This window comes from Mytilus galloprovincialis, chromosome 3, assembly GCF_965363235.1.
Source record: "Mytilus galloprovincialis chromosome 3, xbMytGall1.hap1.1, whole genome shotgun sequence".
Lineage (NCBI taxonomy): Eukaryota > Metazoa > Mollusca > Bivalvia > Mytilida > Mytilidae > Mytilus > Mytilus galloprovincialis.
This window is the reverse complement of record NC_134840.1, coordinates 77,308,012-77,325,937: the sequence shown is the minus strand read 5'-3', so window position 1 is coordinate 77,325,937 and position 17,926 is coordinate 77,308,012. Positions and strand designations below refer to the sequence as shown.

The following is a 17,926-nucleotide window of genomic DNA, read 5'->3' as shown; positions in this document are numbered from 1 at the left end:
TGTTGCTTATGCAAATTCGGTAAATAGTCTAATTCGGTAGGTTACGTTTATGAAAGGGAGGGGGGTTTTAGTTACGACGTAAGGAACATATCCGATATCATTTGTGAAACGGTTATTCATCTCGTGATGGCGTCCATAAAGTTTACTAAGTTTCTCTTAGATTATCTGTCCATGTTGTTTCAAAAAGGACGGTCTTTTAGCTGTATAAATAGTCACAAATCAGCAATATGTCAGACATTGACTTTATTGGGTAACTTATCTTTTGAAAATAACAGTTATACTCAAAGATATGTTTAAATAAGATATGAAAGCTGTGTTTAATCTTAGACCACCAAGACCAAGATATTTGTTTACTTGGGATGTTGGCAAAGTATTGAGCTATTTATAATCTCTGTACCCTTTACAGGATTTCGATTTAAAACTCTAAAATGTGTTGCTTTAATTGGTCTAGCATCTGCTCAAAGATTACAAACACTTGCAAGTCTTAATTTAAACTCTGTTCTCAGTACAGGTACATCATTTATTTTTCGTGTCACATCTTTATTAAAGACGACACGACCAAAAAAACATAGGACAATATGTTATTATTCCCGTCTTTCAGAAAAAAAGAAATTTGTCCTGTTGAAACTTTAAAACATTATATTCACAGAAATTAAGACTTGAGAAAAAGTAGTAAATTGTTCATTTCATTCAGAACTTTAAAAGCTATAACAAGCTGTTCACTTGCCAGATGGTTAAAATTGGTACTGTCTAATGCAGGCATAAATGTGTTGAAATAAAGCTCCTCCATATAGATCTGCATCCTTTTCTGCCGCTAAAAGAGCAGGTATATCATTAAAATGATATTCTGAAAACAGCAAATTGGGCATTAGGTCAGACCTTTAAAATGATTTATTGTAAGGATATTGAGGTAGACAATACAAATTAAAATTATGTTCATTCAGTATTTAATCATACTTTTACAGCCTGATCACGTTGATGCTGACAATGACTTAGAGATACAGTTCCAGTGGGTTTTTTTCTGCATCAGGAGATAAACTGTCTAAGAAACTAATAGATTGGAGATGGAGGAACCATTATTCCAGCTGTTGATTCTTAATAGTGAATAGTGACTGGACATTTGCGAAGTTATTTATATATCGCGTTGCGTGTATGGACATACTAAAGATTTATGAACTAGTGATGGACACTAAATAATATTTGTTTTCCAATTATATTGTGTTTACATGTGATGCATATTAATATATACAACAAGGTTACAAGAATTAATCATATATTTTAAATTTTCTGCATTGCTACAAGAATTTTTATGTGAAAGATTTGCTTTATACTGGTTCAAATTAGACTTAATTTTGGTATTTGATAAAATTGCAAAGTATGTGGAATAAAAACTTGAGAGCAAAGACTTGTCCGTTTCAAAACAAAACTTGTCAGAATGATTTGACTGATTTACAAATCAGTTTTGTGTTGTATATTTCTATTTGATAAATTCCTTTGTGTATATCTCAGTTCAAGTTTTCTTTTACTGGTAATGTACATGAGATCATTTAGTTATTAATTTCCATTTATTTCTCATTCTATTTTGGAAGTTGCATTTATTGGAGCTACAACGATTTCACTTATTAACCTGAGCAAGTCCAGGATTATGATATATAAAGTTACCTTATCCAAGCACCATTTATGATGTAAAGGATAAGGTGCATTATATAAAGAAGCCAAAGGGCTTCGAGGGTTAATATGTACCCTCCAAAATTATATAATCAGTAATACGCCCGTCCCAAAAATAAATATTAAAACCAATAAATGCCCATAGCGGTTTGGGTTTGTAAAAAAGAGGCTGGTCACATCTCTCCACGGGCTGATATAGTAGTGGTCAAACACACAAAATCACTCAGCTGTAACAAAAGGCGTACGGCCTTGACATAAAGTAATAGTTCACATATTAACCCTAAAAGCCCTTTGGTTCCTTCATATAATGCATCTTATCCTTCACATGATAAATGATGCTTGGATAAGGTAACATTACATGCTATTAGTTTACAAACTAAATCATGCAATAAACAAAATGATATCAATTTTTCAAAATCTGTTACTATCGTTAAAATGAAATTTAATCAGATATATAAAAACAAAAACTATTGCCAGTATTGACTTTCATTTTGGAAATATCCACACATTTAGCACGACATTCGCCATGTATTGTTTGTTTGTACTATTTGGACTAGTTTTGGTTTATTGTCATGCTGGTATGGTAATATTTCGTTGTTGTTTATTTATTCTATACACAATTTTTGCACACAATTTATTCTGCAATATTGCGATTTGTATATAAATCGTCCCCGCTGATTGTTTCACAATTAACAAATATATATTTACCAAATTATTCATTTGGTAAAGGATAATTACGATAATCGCTACTCAATAATAACTTATTTTTATTTCAGAAAAATATAATCTGTCACAGATGCCACACAGACTTTTTTAATCTATGGGAAGAGCTTAGTTTAATTTGACAATTGGGGAAAATATAATAGATATAATAGGAATTGCCAAGTATTTGATGAGTGTTTTTATTTATATCTAATTTGTAAAATGCATTAGACATATGTTGGGAAATAACGGCGATTCCTTGGATATAATATACCAAGAGAGGATATAAAAATCATTAGAAAGACCAACCCGAATACGATGAACTGGGATAGATCGAAGCATGTATTATTTCATATCAATTTTATAGAAACTAGATAGATAAGTCCCTTTTTTTACCATTTGATTTTATCAAGTTATCTTATTTTTACAGATGAATGCAGTTATCCATACCGACGAGTTGGTAAAGGATGTTATCTTATACAAAAAGATAATGTGTCCGGTGATACTGCTTTTGTAAGTTATTAATAGAAATCATCATATTGTACACACTCATCAAATTTAGTCAAAGGGTCACAATGGTGACATCGAAAAGTGGATAAAGATAGCTGTTGCTTGTATGCTAGGTGTAGCATATTATTTTTAGCTATCGAGTGATTGTTGGTCACATGTGCTCAGTTGATTAACTGGTTTTAGTCAGTTACCGTGGTGACAGCGTGTATTTAACTGAGGAAATCGCTATTCAATTTTTTTTTCTTCGAAAATCAAAAAGAGGTGATTCATATTACAATTCTTTGTGATCGAGTGTAACTAAACAATGAACCAATAGAAAAGTGAAATGTGAAAAAATCATTAAGAATCAATGAATATATAGTCAAAGGGAACATACGTAAAACTTTTCTAACACTACCACTATGTTTGCCCATACCAAGTCAGAAGTAATGCTGCCTTGACCAGTTGGTCCTCGTTATCGATACGTTTGTGTGTATTTGTGTTGCTTTGTTTTGTTTTATAGCAGTTTTGATGTTTGATGTTGTTTGCAACACTGTGAATACTATTTTGCTGTCGACTCTTGTTTTCCCTTTTTTATTCTTTTTTTCAAATGACAGGCATGTTTACTACAATTACAACTCAACGTATAATACATTTATAAAAAAATATTGCCGTATGGAAAGTTAGAGTATCAAATCAAATCCTTCTTGTATGATAAAATTGTTGATGTGATGCCCCTTATCATCCCCTGGCAAGTGACAAATAGGTCTCTCCATAATCTGTGCATTTACTCCGTCAATATTTCTTTTATAGGCATAGTTAGATAAAAACTGAAAATGAAAAGGCAACTGAATTGTCTGCAAAGAAACATGTTGTTGTTTTCCAGAGCCTGTTTGAATGGTTTTTCACTAGCCATTTTGGGGGCCCTTTATAGCTTGCTGTTCAGTATGACCAAGGCTCCGTATTAAAGATGGCACTTTGACCTATAATGGCTTACTCTTACATATCGCGAGTTTGATGGAGAGGTGTCTATTTGGCACTCATACCACATTTGCTTATATATAATAACCATCTCACCCTTGTTTTATAATAACAAAAAATATGTTGTATCGTATATTAACATTTTTTGACGTTTTTTGCATGGTTTCAGGCAAAATGCTTACGACGAGGTGCATACCTGGCAAACTTTGAAACTCTAAATGAAGCTATGTTGATGAAGTACGAACTTCTAAAAATGAAAACAGGTATATTAATATTTAATTTCGACGATCAATGTACAAGAACAAAAGTAGGTATAAGTAGAGAACCATAAATTTGGTTTAGTTCGAAAGAGCACACAAGAAAGTAGAACGTATTCTAAACAAACTCGTTTCTTTGTAGTACTGTAACGTTATAAAAAAAAAGTATGTAAAAATATTTGTGGTCTTTTTGTGTGAGTGTGTGTTTTTTTTAAATTAGTGCTTACAAAATTGGGATTCCGCTATAACACTTGATGAAATTTTTGGAAGAAAATTTATTCATCAATTCATAATTGACTATGCTTGAGGTACCTTAACAGTAGTTGATGTGAAATTAACACGTTTACAGAAAGACGCTTTCGACATTAGGTTTTATATAGCTGCATATCATATAAATGATCTTTTTTTACAATTAGATTTATTTTTATTTCAAAGGTGTGCATTATTATGTCGGTGGACGTAACATCAATAGATACAAGACCGGTGGTGATTGGAGATGGATAAAAAAGGACGGAGAAATGGTCAAGATGACGTACTTTGCATTTGACAATGGCGAACCAAATGGAGCATTTAATCGTGCAGAAGATTGTATGTTCTTCTATGCTTCTAGAGGATATAGGTTCCATTCTGTCTGGTGTGCAATGGGTAGTTTACTTGGAGGTTATATTTGCGAGAAATAAATTATGATTTAACTTTAACAATGGTTCATTTATTTTACAATTCATCACCGTTACATTATTTTTGAAAGGCTGCATAGCCAATCAAGATCGTTAAAATCTTCCATCATCATAAAAAAATAAAATAACAAAAATACCGAACTCTGAGAAACATTCAAAACGAAAAGTCCCTAATCAAATGGAAAAAATCTAAAGCACAGACACATTAAACGAGTGGATAACAACTGTCATATACCTGACTTGTTACAGCCATTTCGTATGTAGAAAATGGTTAAGTGCACCTGGTTTATATAGCTGGATAAACATCTCACTTGTATGACAGTCGCACAAAATTCTATTATATTGACAACAATGTGTGAACAAAACAAACAGAAATAGCAGGTATAAATGTCAAAAATAGAAGTACAGCAGTCAACATTGTGTTGATAATCTTAATTACTATAAAATCAAACAAATTTGTCAACAAAGAATAAACATGAAATAAAGGCAAATAACTTGTTGTTCGGTGTGAGCCAAGGCTCCGTGTTGAATGCCGTACATTGACCTATAATGGTTTACTTTTTTAAAATTGTTATTTGGATGGAGAGTTGTCTCATTAGCACTCACACCACATCTTTCTATATCTAAAGCACATTAATTTAGCAAAAACGAAAGACAAGAATACAAAAATTTACCATAGCACAATAACGCAATGACGGGATGTATAAGTACCGAGCCTAGTCAAATAGATATCACTAAAACATAGACTAAACAGTAGAAGTAATAATTTACAAAGATAAATACATGAACTCTATGATATGTTATTAAGATGATAACCCACGTCCGTTCTTAGAATCTATACTTAAAGTATAATTCATTGTCAAGTCGATACTGAATATTTATAAACTAGGTCTTGATATCCTCCAATGAACTTCTTTCGAAAAAGGTCGAGATGTTCTATGACACAACCCTGGTTCATCAACTTTCTGCTCAGACAATGGTGACGTTGTACAACGTCTGATTAGTAGCTGCAATCTCTTGAATATAGAATGAGTTGAGAAATGTATGTCCCATATGTAGATGAAGCTAATATATTTCTACTAAGGGGTGATATGTAAAACAAAATCATCTTGTTCGTCGTAGAATCTGGTACTGAGTTGACCGTTTATGTCAAGTTCTATGACTAAGTCTAAAATTGAGGAGTAGGAAACCGTGTCTGTTAATACATGATACATGTGATAGTATGCTATGAAAATGCATTTCCCTTCGTGACATATGAACAGGCTAATGAAACAGAACAATAACTTGATGAAATTAACTTCATTAAACGTTCGTCTAGGATGTCAAATGTTGGAGAGCTATTTAATGCAGTGTACTTGGACCGTTTAATGACTTTCATTTTTTTGTGGTAAAGGTGCTGTGCAATATCAATGACAGGATATCGTGTATCAATTCAAGCCATTGCATGCACTTGACAAACGCAAACAAATAGCGCTTTCCTTAACGTTCTTCATTTCGAATCACAGTTTAGCCTTCAACCTTGATAAAATCTCCAAGCTCACTGCAAGTCCCATATAGCGTTCAGTACTGGTGGTTTGTGGAATTATTCCCAAGATGGCTATTCCCCATCATTGTTTATTAAAGAACACATTTGCAGTTTCATTTTTCACACCTTGTGATTATTTAAGTTATAACAAGTACTGTGAAAAGTCTTGTTTTATTTTCATACTTGAGTATACACAGCACAAAATTCAACAAAATGTAAAAATAATTAATACTACAAAGGAAAAAACCTATGGATAGGAAATCAGAAACCAAGAAATAAGACATCAGTAGTTTACCACTGTTAAATAGTCATTAATCGATGAAGCGAAAACGAATCCAGGTTACAAACTAAAATCGAGGAGAATATATCAAGTATAAGAGGAAAACAATGGAATACCAGAAACACTGCAACAAAAACACTATTAGTTAATATCAAATCATATACCGCTTTATCTGCATATAATTTGAAGTTGGATGATACTTCTTTACTGTATTCATACTTGCAATCAGTGACGATTAATCCATAAGTACGTGGCTGCTTCTCTATTTTCTGAGTGTTCCACTTGATAATGTTTTCGCAATTCGTCTGAAATTCATCGATATCAATGAAATATAAAATTAAGCAGGAATCTTTTTTAAATGTTTGATTCTGGTTTTTCTTTCCTTCTTTTTTATGAGGATCTTAAAAAGACAACATTTCACTCCCGGTTTTTAGTGGAGTTCGTGTTGTTTCTTATTTATTATTTGTAACTGTTGATGTAAATGTCCTTTGGTTTTGTGAATCTTTGTTAACTCCTTGGTTTTTATTGTTATTGTCTTCTAATACTTTTAAAGAGCGACTTTTTGTTTACTTTATTCAAAAGTTGTACACACAAAGTAATATTGCACCAAAATTTAAAGTCATAAGAAACGAGCGACTGGTGAAAAATAATGTTTATTCTATTTTGGAACCAAGCCATGCATATATTATAAAATCGTATAATCGTCAAATTTTGTTTGCATGGTAAGTGTTGTTGTGAAACATTGGCTGCTAATTAATGGTCGTGTTTGGAAACAAAAATAAACTGATTGTATGCAACTTCGTAAACAATCAACAAAGAAGAATAAATATACAGGTCGATTAATTTTTTCGACTGGCAAAACATATCTTTTGTGGCAACCATGGTAATTTCTTTTGCCTTACATTAAATTCTTATTTACCTATTAATGTCAAAAGTCAATTTGATGGCCACAGCATTGCTAATCGATTCAAAGTTGCTGGACTATGACATAGGGACGGGGCCTTGAAATAGTCGTCACATTTATTTGTAATGCTAATAATGCAACATGAGCGAAAATATCTATCACAACTAGTTCCTATAAAAATAACTAAATAAAATGGAGAATGGAAATGGGGAATGAGTCAAAGATACAATAACCCGACCATAGAGCAGACAACAGTCAAAAGCCATCAATGGTGCTTCAATGCAGCGCGAAACTAGCATAGAAGTCAACATTGAAAACTGCTAAATAGTTTAAAGTCGCTGGACCCTGAACTAGGGACAGGGACTCGATAGAACTGATATGTACTGATAGAAATGCAACTTTATAAAAAATATCATTGATTATTTACAAGTAGTAACGATCAAACTAAGTTTCGCAGAACTCTTAACCATGAAAATTGCTTATCAACTATAATTCGAAAGACCTTGACCTACAGGGCCTGGCCTCGTCAAACTACTATGTCGTAAAAACTTATATGCACTAAGAGTAATGCAATGTTATACAAAATATCATGGATCTAACACAAGTTGTTCCTATCAAACCGATTTACTAAGCAGAAAGCAATTGTTGGTTACAAGAGCGCATTTATTCGTAATGCATTTTCCATAGGGTACCACTAGTGTTCCGTTTTTTTTTTCGAAGACTACACAAACTAGGGAAAAACGAGTAGCAGTTCCTGTTACTAGAAATCCGAGTGTTGCATTATAACCAAAAAAATATATAAGGTCATGCGGCTCAAATTGACTTAAAATGCAGTTGAAAAAGATCGTCTATTTTTTTTGCTGAATGAAAAAGGCCTATTTTTAATGGCTCCGATCGACGTGCAGAAATAGAAGATATTTTCTATACTTAAAAAAATGTTAATATGATTTTCGGCAATTTTTAAACCTAATTGGATAAGCTTTCGATTAAATGTAATTCCAATCTTGTATCAACCAATCAGAAGCCGTATAGGATTATATTCTGAGTACCATCTTAAAATGTCAACAATTTTATACATCATACACCGTCGCCGCCGCTTCCGTAAAACAACACATATGTTTCTCTTTCTCTGACAAACGATGCAGGCGAGATAAAAAGAGTTAATATATTTTCATCATAAAGAAATGTTTGTCAAAAATCTTTGAAAAACGATGCAGTTTATGTGACTTAGATAAGTTGAAAAATCTTTACTTGATGTTTTTTTTTCTTTTTTCAAATGGTAAGTGGTGAAGATTGTACATCAGGCTTTTTTATTGTCTCTCAACGCTTTTTATTATTATTTTGAATAGATAAATATACACAGTCATATTGGCGAGTAATTGGAAAGCTGTGATTGATATTTTTTAATGACTGTGTTTAAACTTTCACTCGGATTTCCTAAAACAAGCAAACCCTACATAAAAAACAAAAGTCTTCTATACAGTTTTCCATCCATTTAACGAACCCATTTGTAAATATCCATACTCGCCAAATTACAGGTTATTTAATCAATAAAAAGTACTTTTCGGGAACACTATGATATTAATTAAAAATAGTTGTTTCTATTGCTTTATAAAATCTTATAAACAAATGTCATTTTTACACGGTGCTATATGTAAAGCAGGATTTGCTTACCTTTCCGGAGTATCTAAGATTACCCCCAGTTTATTGTAAGGTTCTTGCTGCTCAGTCCTCAGTTTTGTATTGTATACTGTTGTTTGTCTTTTGAAAGTTTTTCGCTTTTTTTTTTTTTTAGTTTATTTTCAACTTATGTGTTTGAATATCCTTTGATATTTTTCCAATCTACTTAAAATTAGTTCTCCGCACTTGCTCCTCGTTGTTTATATGCCACGCGTGAAATAAAAATAACGAGAAGCAAGTGCGGAGAACTAATTTTAATTATATTTGTTATTTTTCGTTTCTCTTATACTATAATAGCACAAAATATCAAATCAACATCTGATATGAAGGCTGAAATATGAAAAGAAATTATGTCGTTAAAGTCCTTGTCAAAACAAAAGGTTAACTGGAAAAAAAACCTGACGGTTCTAATAAAAAAATCTATCATAAATCACAACATCCACATAGTTTGCTTGATACGAAGTTGTTCTATTCATGAATAGCAATAATGTTTTGATGGTCGGAAATATGCTTTCATTTTAAAAGAAGTTAAAAATGTCTATTATTTTTCGTCATGGTGAGAAACTTGAGTTTGCTTTTCGCAGTCGTTGTTATTTCTTTTTATGTATTTTGTTGTTGACATTTTTATCTATCGTGTCTGTTTGTTTTGTTCACGCATCGTTGTCAATATAATGGAATTTGATGCGACTGTCATACAAGTTAGAGGTTTGACTTGCTACAAAACCAGGTTCAATCTACCATTTTCTACATGAGAAAATGTCTGTACCAAGTCAGGAATATGACAGTTGTTATCAATTCGTTTGTTGTATTTCAGCTTTTGATTAAGCCATTCGATTAGGGAATTTCCTTTTCAAGTTTTCCTCGGAGTTCAGTATTTTTGAGAATTAAATTTTTATGCACTATTAAACAGTTTGACATTCTCTCAATTTCAATTAAAAATTATTAACACACTCAATGGGTATCACCTACAGTTTGACGCCATGTTTTTTAATATTATGATTATTTTGGCAGAATATTTTAATCTAGCAGATAAAAAACATCAGGTATGAATTCAATGTTTCTTTTTTCTTTTCCGATTCAAACAATAAACGATTAAAATATACAGATGACTAAAATTCAAATGTCCCCGTAAATTTATCATATCTGGTTTGCAAGAGATTTTCTGAAATGTGATTGTTTTCTGTTTGTTTGTTTGGTCCGAGACCACAATTATTTCGTAGTGCATTTCTTCAAGAACATAAACATATACCTGCGCTTTCTCAATGAAATTTTTACAGTGTGTTGTACTACTTTTGGGACAAATTATATCAAAATAATAGAAAACTTCATCGGCTCTAACTCAAAATATGGACAATTTTATGTTTAGGGTGTCTTGAAATCTTTTGACAGCTTCCGAAGTGACAATTTTTAACCTTTTTCAGCTGAATCCAAATCACTACTTTCCTTAAAAATTCGGGATCTAAATTTTTTACAGTGTAATTTTACCCCCCTTCTTGCAATTTGAGGCATTAAACATGGGAGAAATAAATTTGGAAGGGGTATAAAAATTAATGGCAAGTAACCCACTGTTGCCAACACTAGGGACTATATTCGTGAACAACGAAAATCAAGGGACGACAATTGTGGTCTCGGACCGTTTGTTTGTTGGTTTTTTGAGTTTTTTTTTGCTTCAGAAAATAACAATTAAACGTACGAACAACGTCTATGATGAGTTGTGACTGGTACGATTTACTTTTCTTTTTTACGCATTCATGGCATTTAACGGCAAAAAAACCAAACGTGTGAATGATAAATTAACTGCATGCTTACTTAATCATGTCTTTTCTCTTGTCCTCGGTACATGGGGTTATTCAGGTCAGATCAGGTTTTTTGAAGCATATGATTTATTTCCAATGAATGAGTAATTGAAATCGTTTTATTTTGTTATAACGATAGTCGATTACGTTATGTATATGCAGAACTTTAACCTCAAATCCATATACATGTGGATAAACGTAAAGAGATATGAGATATTTGACATCGGGAAATGAACCGTGAATACAAAATATAGGAATCAGCATACAAATTTTCATCATTTTTGTTTTAATTATACAAATGAAAGTAAGTGACCTCAACATTTTGCATGAAGTGCGGAAGTACTTTCTAAAATGTGATTCACTCAATTCGTATAAATTTTTAAACACATAGTATTCAATTCTTAGCATTCCGCGTGAAACAAGTTGTAGTACATCATATATCTGAAACTTGCATATAAAGATGGTGAATTTCGGTAAAAGTAGATACTCATTCTAAATTATTTAACAAATTGCAATCATAATTATGAATGAAAATGAAAAGTAATAAGTAAAGTGGAGAAATAATAATTTGCTTTTAGCGACCAGTTTAGTTCCATTTTGTTAAAATAAGCTTCAAAACATCGCTGATGAATTATTCACTTGAATAATTCGACCTCAGTGAATCCGTTTTCATGTGACCTTGAATTTTACTCATCAGCTTGAAATTGGTTATGTTCATGTATGTTTTTAGTGTGTTCATATAATTAAGGGAAAACAATGCCAACATTGAAAGTGAAACAAAGGTGAACCATTTTGTTGGTTGATTCGCTCTACAACAGTTTTGTACAGGTAAAAACAATGGTTGACTTATTTTTAACCTATAATATGAAATCAAAGGAGTTGGTCCAGTAAGACCCTTTTTTGGCCCCAAAATATAGCAATTTTACGAAATCGTTAAAATGTAAATTTTTAGTTATTTATTGGAAAGTAGAATGCTTCTTCTACATAAATATGGGCTGTTTTTGACAATACAAGTCACATATATCAGGTACTAGCATCATTAAGTCATGCTAAATTACTGAAATATTCACAATTTTAGCATTTTAGCTAAATTTTAGACGGTTTCCGTCTAAAATGAAAGTGACCGCATTTGTGCTCATTCTTAATATTGAAATGTAAGTTGTATTTGATGATAATACATAACATACATAAAGGTTGAGGGTGAAAACGGATGCGGCCACTTTCATTTTTGACAAAAAAACATCTGAAAAGTGACATTTTTTGGCATATTTGATAGATTTTTCATATTTGAGCTTGAATCGGAGCGTATTTAATGACTAAATCAGTTGAAATCTTTCACGTAAACGAATTGAATCGAACGAAATAGACACTTAAGTGTTTACAAAATGTCCAATATCTTTCGTCAGATGAACCTGAAATATTAGTCCAAAATCGGCCCTTACCGGACCTACTCCTTTATCTTGAAAATATCAATCGCACCATGCGCACGTTATTGCAATCTATTCATAAATATATTTATGATTAAAGCAGTTTTTGTGATCGTCGGTGGTCATTATGATGGTCTAAAATAAAATACTAACGGAATGCTGATATTATATGAATTGTAACTTGTTTATTTCAGACTTGTTGTACCATTTCCTCGATCACGTGTATTCTTTATTGATAATTAAATTTTCCACTTTAATATACAGATTATATATAATCAATAAAAGTTACATATAAAATCAGGTTCATGACAATAAAAATCCTCTGCCTATGATATCATCTTCCTCCAAAGTGAAGGTCGAGGTACCAGTATAGTAACCATTACCCGTGACCTCTACTATGACTGCATCATAATCTCCACATTTCACTGATTTTACGGGTTTTGCTTTGAATGTTGCACCTGTGATACTTTCAAACGTCCTTGTTTGACCCAGTTTTATCAATCCTCTACCAAATTGCTGTGCTATCCTGGATGTAACACCTGATCCACAAGGTGAGCGATCCAACTAAACAATAAATATAAATCTTATGTAGAAATTATATATCTATATTTTACTGGGTTTTATATAACATCTACGGCGAACATATGTAGCATACTAGGTAGTCCTTCTTTGTTTTATTCCAATTCATTAAAATTGTTCCAATTAAAAGCTTTTTCCCATAAAACGTTATTTTTCAGAATTTAATTTTCCATGGTTTAATGAGCTTTGTTCCTTGATGTATTCAACTAGATTTATTTCCCAAGATTACAATTTGCTCTGACATACCTTTTTTTTTTTATACTTTTCTGGACTACTAATAACAATAATTAGAAATAATCTTGTTGGCACATTGTTTTCAATTTAATAGAATTTAATGCGACAGTCATACAAATTAGACTTTTAGCTAGCTATGAAACCAGGTTTAAACCACCTTTTCTTATATCAGGAAATGTCTGTACCAAAACAGTAATCCGACAATTGTTTTCCGTTCATTTGATGTGTTTAGGCTTTTGATTTCGACTTTGATCAGGGACTTTTTGATTTAAATTTTCCTCCGAGTTCGGTATTTATTGTTATTGCACTTTTTCCAATATGAAAGTAATATATTTGCGTTTTATATGTTCATCCAACTTTATCAATATCACGGAACTAAAAATGTATAAACAACTATAGTACAAGCGGGAGGCTTAGCTATCTATAAAAAAGGTTAATAAACCTTTTTCTTCGGGATGTTCCTGTACTAGTCAGAAATAAGACAAAGGTTCAACATTCGTTACATTGTTGATAAAGAATAGCTTTTGATCCTGTTTATTTTAAGGAACCTCTTGCTTTTTGAATTTACCTTGTAGTTTAGTGTTTTTGTTGAGGAGTCATTGATAACCAGATAAAAAAAAACCATTTTAGTCAACTTACACATAATATTTATCGAATATCGAAGGCAATGCTATAAGTATTTAAATTAAAAATAAAAATTACGACATCACATTTATTATTTACCATTCTATCTGCAAATACACAGCAATTGGCTGTAACTTCTTCACTGTATTCATCTTTTCCATCAGTGATGATGGCTGCATACATATATGATAGGTCACTGTAATCGGGATGTGCTACTTTATAGTCTTTCCTCAGTTGTTCTGAAATACAATGAATGTGATGTATTCAGGGTAAATTGGACTGCCACTTGAAAATAAAGGTTTGATTTATAGGTACAGACAATTTTGCTATTCAACAGGCTTTCGGTGGGCTACTGAGAGAGTTTTACTAATGCTCTTTAAAGAATGGAAAATATCGAAATGCTAGGTAAAAAAGGATGCCAAAAAAAACCAGTTAGAGCAAATAAGGAATAGACGAAATATCCTAAAAAAAAACAGAACTGAAGACACCTCAATTTAGACCCTCTTATGTTACGCTCACGGCATTTCATCCATATGCGTATGAAATCAAAATAAGACATGGATTGATTTTTCGAGTTTACTATACTCCGTTATTTCTGTCTTAGATTAACAGATTCTTTAATTTTCTGTTCAATGTTTGACTGTTAAATCAAATATGTTAAAGGATATAATTATTTTTATAATTAACTTACAATTATAGTTATTGTTACAATTTCCACAAATATACTAACATTTGACTGGTACTTTTCCCACCTAGTAAGTCAATACATAAGTACTAAGCTATACAGTTGTAATGTTATTATTTTTGTAACTTTGTTACTGTTGATTATTAATACTTATTTGTGTATAGTATCTTATTATGTAAATTCAATACAGAATTTTCTCTATTTTCAAGTAATGATTTTTTTAAAACTGTTTCGATATGATTTTTGCAGCATGGTAAAAGTACTGATTTTGTGGTACTGCAGCAGTACTGATTTTGTCAGTACTGTGAACTTGTTGATTATTGCAGTGTTCTTCCTAGACTGATTTAATTCTATTCCGATTTCGAACCTACTTTTCCTTGCTCAACTTGTCTAAATGAACATTTCTTTTCCTTTTCAGTGTCGTTTCGAATTGTCAGTTAAAGTCAATTACTATTTCCAAATAATAAGGAATAGTACAGGTATTCATATAATATATTCTTTGGTTTATTTCTTTTACTATTTTTTTTTTTTATATAAATTGCGTATTCTATATGTTGTAATTCGAATGCATTACATGATTTGTCACATAAAAATGAATGACATATCAAAGAAACTGGAAACTGATTGACTGATTGCCTTTTTTTTACGCATCCAAATTATACAAACAAACCACAACCGAAAGTAAAAATAGCAACACAATTAACTTTAGTGTACTTAAAATAAATTTTCAATATTATGAAAACAGACATTAAAAAAAAGTTAATATCAGTAAAAAGACAGTTTTAGTTCAACGAGCCAAGGTTGTATGTAAAATTGTAGCAAATCGGTGACATACACTATTTACTGTTCCTTGACCTCACATGTATATACAGTTTAACTTTTTAATGAACTGAGGAATCTTTGTAAACTGAATATAGGTACCTAAAGTTGCTCCAACTGCTGCTCTTATCTTGCTGGCTGATGATTTAATGTTCATGTTAAACTGTGATGCAGGCACCAGGGCAAAGAAGCCACCACCAAACGAGATATCGACGACAATCTTTCCATATTCTGGTACATCAACTGATACATCTAATGTAATATACAAAAGAAGTAAAATCTCAAAAATACTGAGCTCCGATGAAAATTCAAAACAGAACGTCCCTAATCAACGGCAAAATCAAAAGCTCAAACACATCAAACGAATGGATTATATATAACAACTGTCACATCCCTGAATTAGTACAGGTATTTTTTAATGAAGACAATTATGGATTACATCTGGTTTTATAGCTAGCTAAACCTCTCACTTGTATGACAGTCACATTTAATTCCATTATATTGACAACGATGTGTGGAACAATAACAAACAGAAATAAATGGTAAAAATGTCAAAAATAAGGGTACAGCAGTCAACATTGTGTTTATAATCTTAATCTCTATAAAAACAAACAAATATATAACAAAGACGCACAAAAAGGCATATAGACACAGCACATAAGCAAAAATTAAAGACTGGATATTTAACATAATAAAATTTGATTTTATAAAACGTTTGAACAGATAATGAAAGCAATTTGGTTGTGTGAATGAGCGTTCATCTCGTTATTGCCTCCGAAGGCTATTAACAACAGAAGATAGTCTTACTCTATTATTTTGGTATTGATGTAAACAGCTACATTTTATTCCTAAGTAATGCTTAATACAGACTACGCGAATGAATTTTATTTTACAGGACATTCGGTCTGGTAAGCATCCTAGCTTTACCAGACCGAATGAAATTTTACCAGACCAATTTTTTTTTACATCTAATTGTATATTATCCAACAAAAAACAACAAACATATGACTTTGTTGTGCCCTACTCCTCCCCAAAATGCACAAATTAAAACAAAATGATGTAACAAGAGGGGATATTGTTATGAAAGTTGTGCACAATTGCTTGAATGCATTTCAGTGAAGAGTAATGTCCAATTTTATTGGATTTTGACAATGTTTGTGAACTCAACATAATTTAGAGTTTCTGTATAAAATATTATTTCCTGTTTCTTCTTTCTTTTTCATATATCTTTTGGTCTTCAATTCTTGTGGTTATATTTCATAGCTAAATTTTGTGATCTGCTTGGATTTTTATTCATTTATTGTATTTAAATCGGCAAACCCGGAATTATCCTTATCCGTTCCCAGAATCTGATCCGGTTTTATTTACATTTCCGGTTGTGCCAATGATGGCATCCATTGTTGTTTTTGACAGTCAGATATGTTTTTACCCGGATTTACACATTACTGGTTGTCGATGTTCGGCATAAAGCTAGCGGTTGAACAAAATAAACATCGCTGTGATGAATAATAAAGATGAAAATGAATTTGAGATCGTTTGGCAATTTTGCTAGAATGTTCCATGAAAAAAAAACACCGGACATTCGGACCGGAATTCAACAAAATTTTACCAGACCGATCCATTATTCACCGGATTTGTCCGACGGTCCGACGTATTTCGCGTAGTCTGTTAATAATCAAAGGAATGCTTGAAAAATCGCCATCATAATCGCCATCATAATCCAGTTATAATTGTTTTATCTTACCTTTTGCGTAAAGAAAAGAAGGGACACTTAGAAAGCTAACAGCTCCACTTTTCTTTCCATCGTACTGCACACGTGCTTCAACAAGTCCACAGGGACATTGTATTCTCACAACTGTTTCTGGTATTGTACGGTTCTTCACCAGGCCTTTATCAACCAAATATCGCCCCAAAGATATAACACCGTGTCCACACATGGGACTATATCCCTCATTATTAATAAATATAACACCAATATCAGCCTCGGGTAGATTAGGGGGAACTAGTATTGCCCCGAACATATCAAAATGTCCTCGTGGTTCCCACATTATGAGCTTACGCGGGTGGTCGTACTCTTTCTTCAGGTAGTTGATTTTATCCAATATTTTGTCTCCGGGTATTTCAGGATAACCCTTTTCTACAATTCTGAAAGGTTCCCCTCCTGTATGCATCTCGGTGGTAACATAAGTTGCCATGTCTGTATTCTACACAATAACTAGAGTTCAGATAAATAGGACAGACAGGTTTGTTTATCACTCACAAAATTATCTAAATATAGCGTATGTTCAAGTGTACACATATATAAAGATACTAAATTTAATGATTTCCCAAGGTTATAATACTTTGAAAAAGCACATTTAGACAATAAACAAACAATAAACAAATGACGATTTGAAATGTGCATGTAAAGCATATTTCAAAGCTGAACTACTGATTTCTGAGGGCTATTTAAGTCTATGAACAAACACATAGACAATAAATAAACAATAAACAATTGGTGATTTGGAATGAGCATGTATAACACATTCATGAAGTGAAAAAAATAACAACATATAATATATATATATATATATAAAACTCGTCTAAACATCAACCCAAC

At 32.0% G+C, this 17,926-nt stretch overlaps 2 protein-coding genes across 2 annotated transcripts; one reads left to right on the top strand and one right to left on the bottom strand.

The window, feature by feature from the left end:
* Positions 1–2,114: 2,114 nt before the first annotated feature.
* Positions 2,115–4,792, top strand: LOC143066575 (uncharacterized). The gene is made up of 4 exons (XM_076239455.1): positions 2,115–2,246; positions 2,801–2,883; positions 4,010–4,103; positions 4,533–4,792. The coding sequence occupies exons 1-4, from the start codon at positions 2,195–2,197 to the stop codon at positions 4,775–4,777; spliced, it is 474 nt and encodes a 157-aa protein (XP_076095570.1). The 5' UTR covers positions 2,115–2,194; the 3' UTR covers positions 4,778–4,792.
* Positions 4,793–12,551: 7,759 nt separating this feature from the next.
* LOC143069013 (trans-L-3-hydroxyproline dehydratase-like) lies at positions 12,552–17,577 on the bottom strand. The gene is made up of 4 exons (XM_076243446.1): positions 17,072–17,577; positions 15,430–15,579; positions 13,923–14,062; positions 12,552–12,950 (listed from the first exon to the last, which is right to left on the bottom strand). Exons 1-4 carry the CDS (start codon positions 17,520–17,522, stop codon positions 12,690–12,692), a joined length of 1,002 nt encoding a protein of 333 aa, XP_076099561.1. The 5' UTR covers positions 17,523–17,577; the 3' UTR covers positions 12,552–12,689.
* Positions 17,578–17,926: the final 349 nt, after the last annotated feature.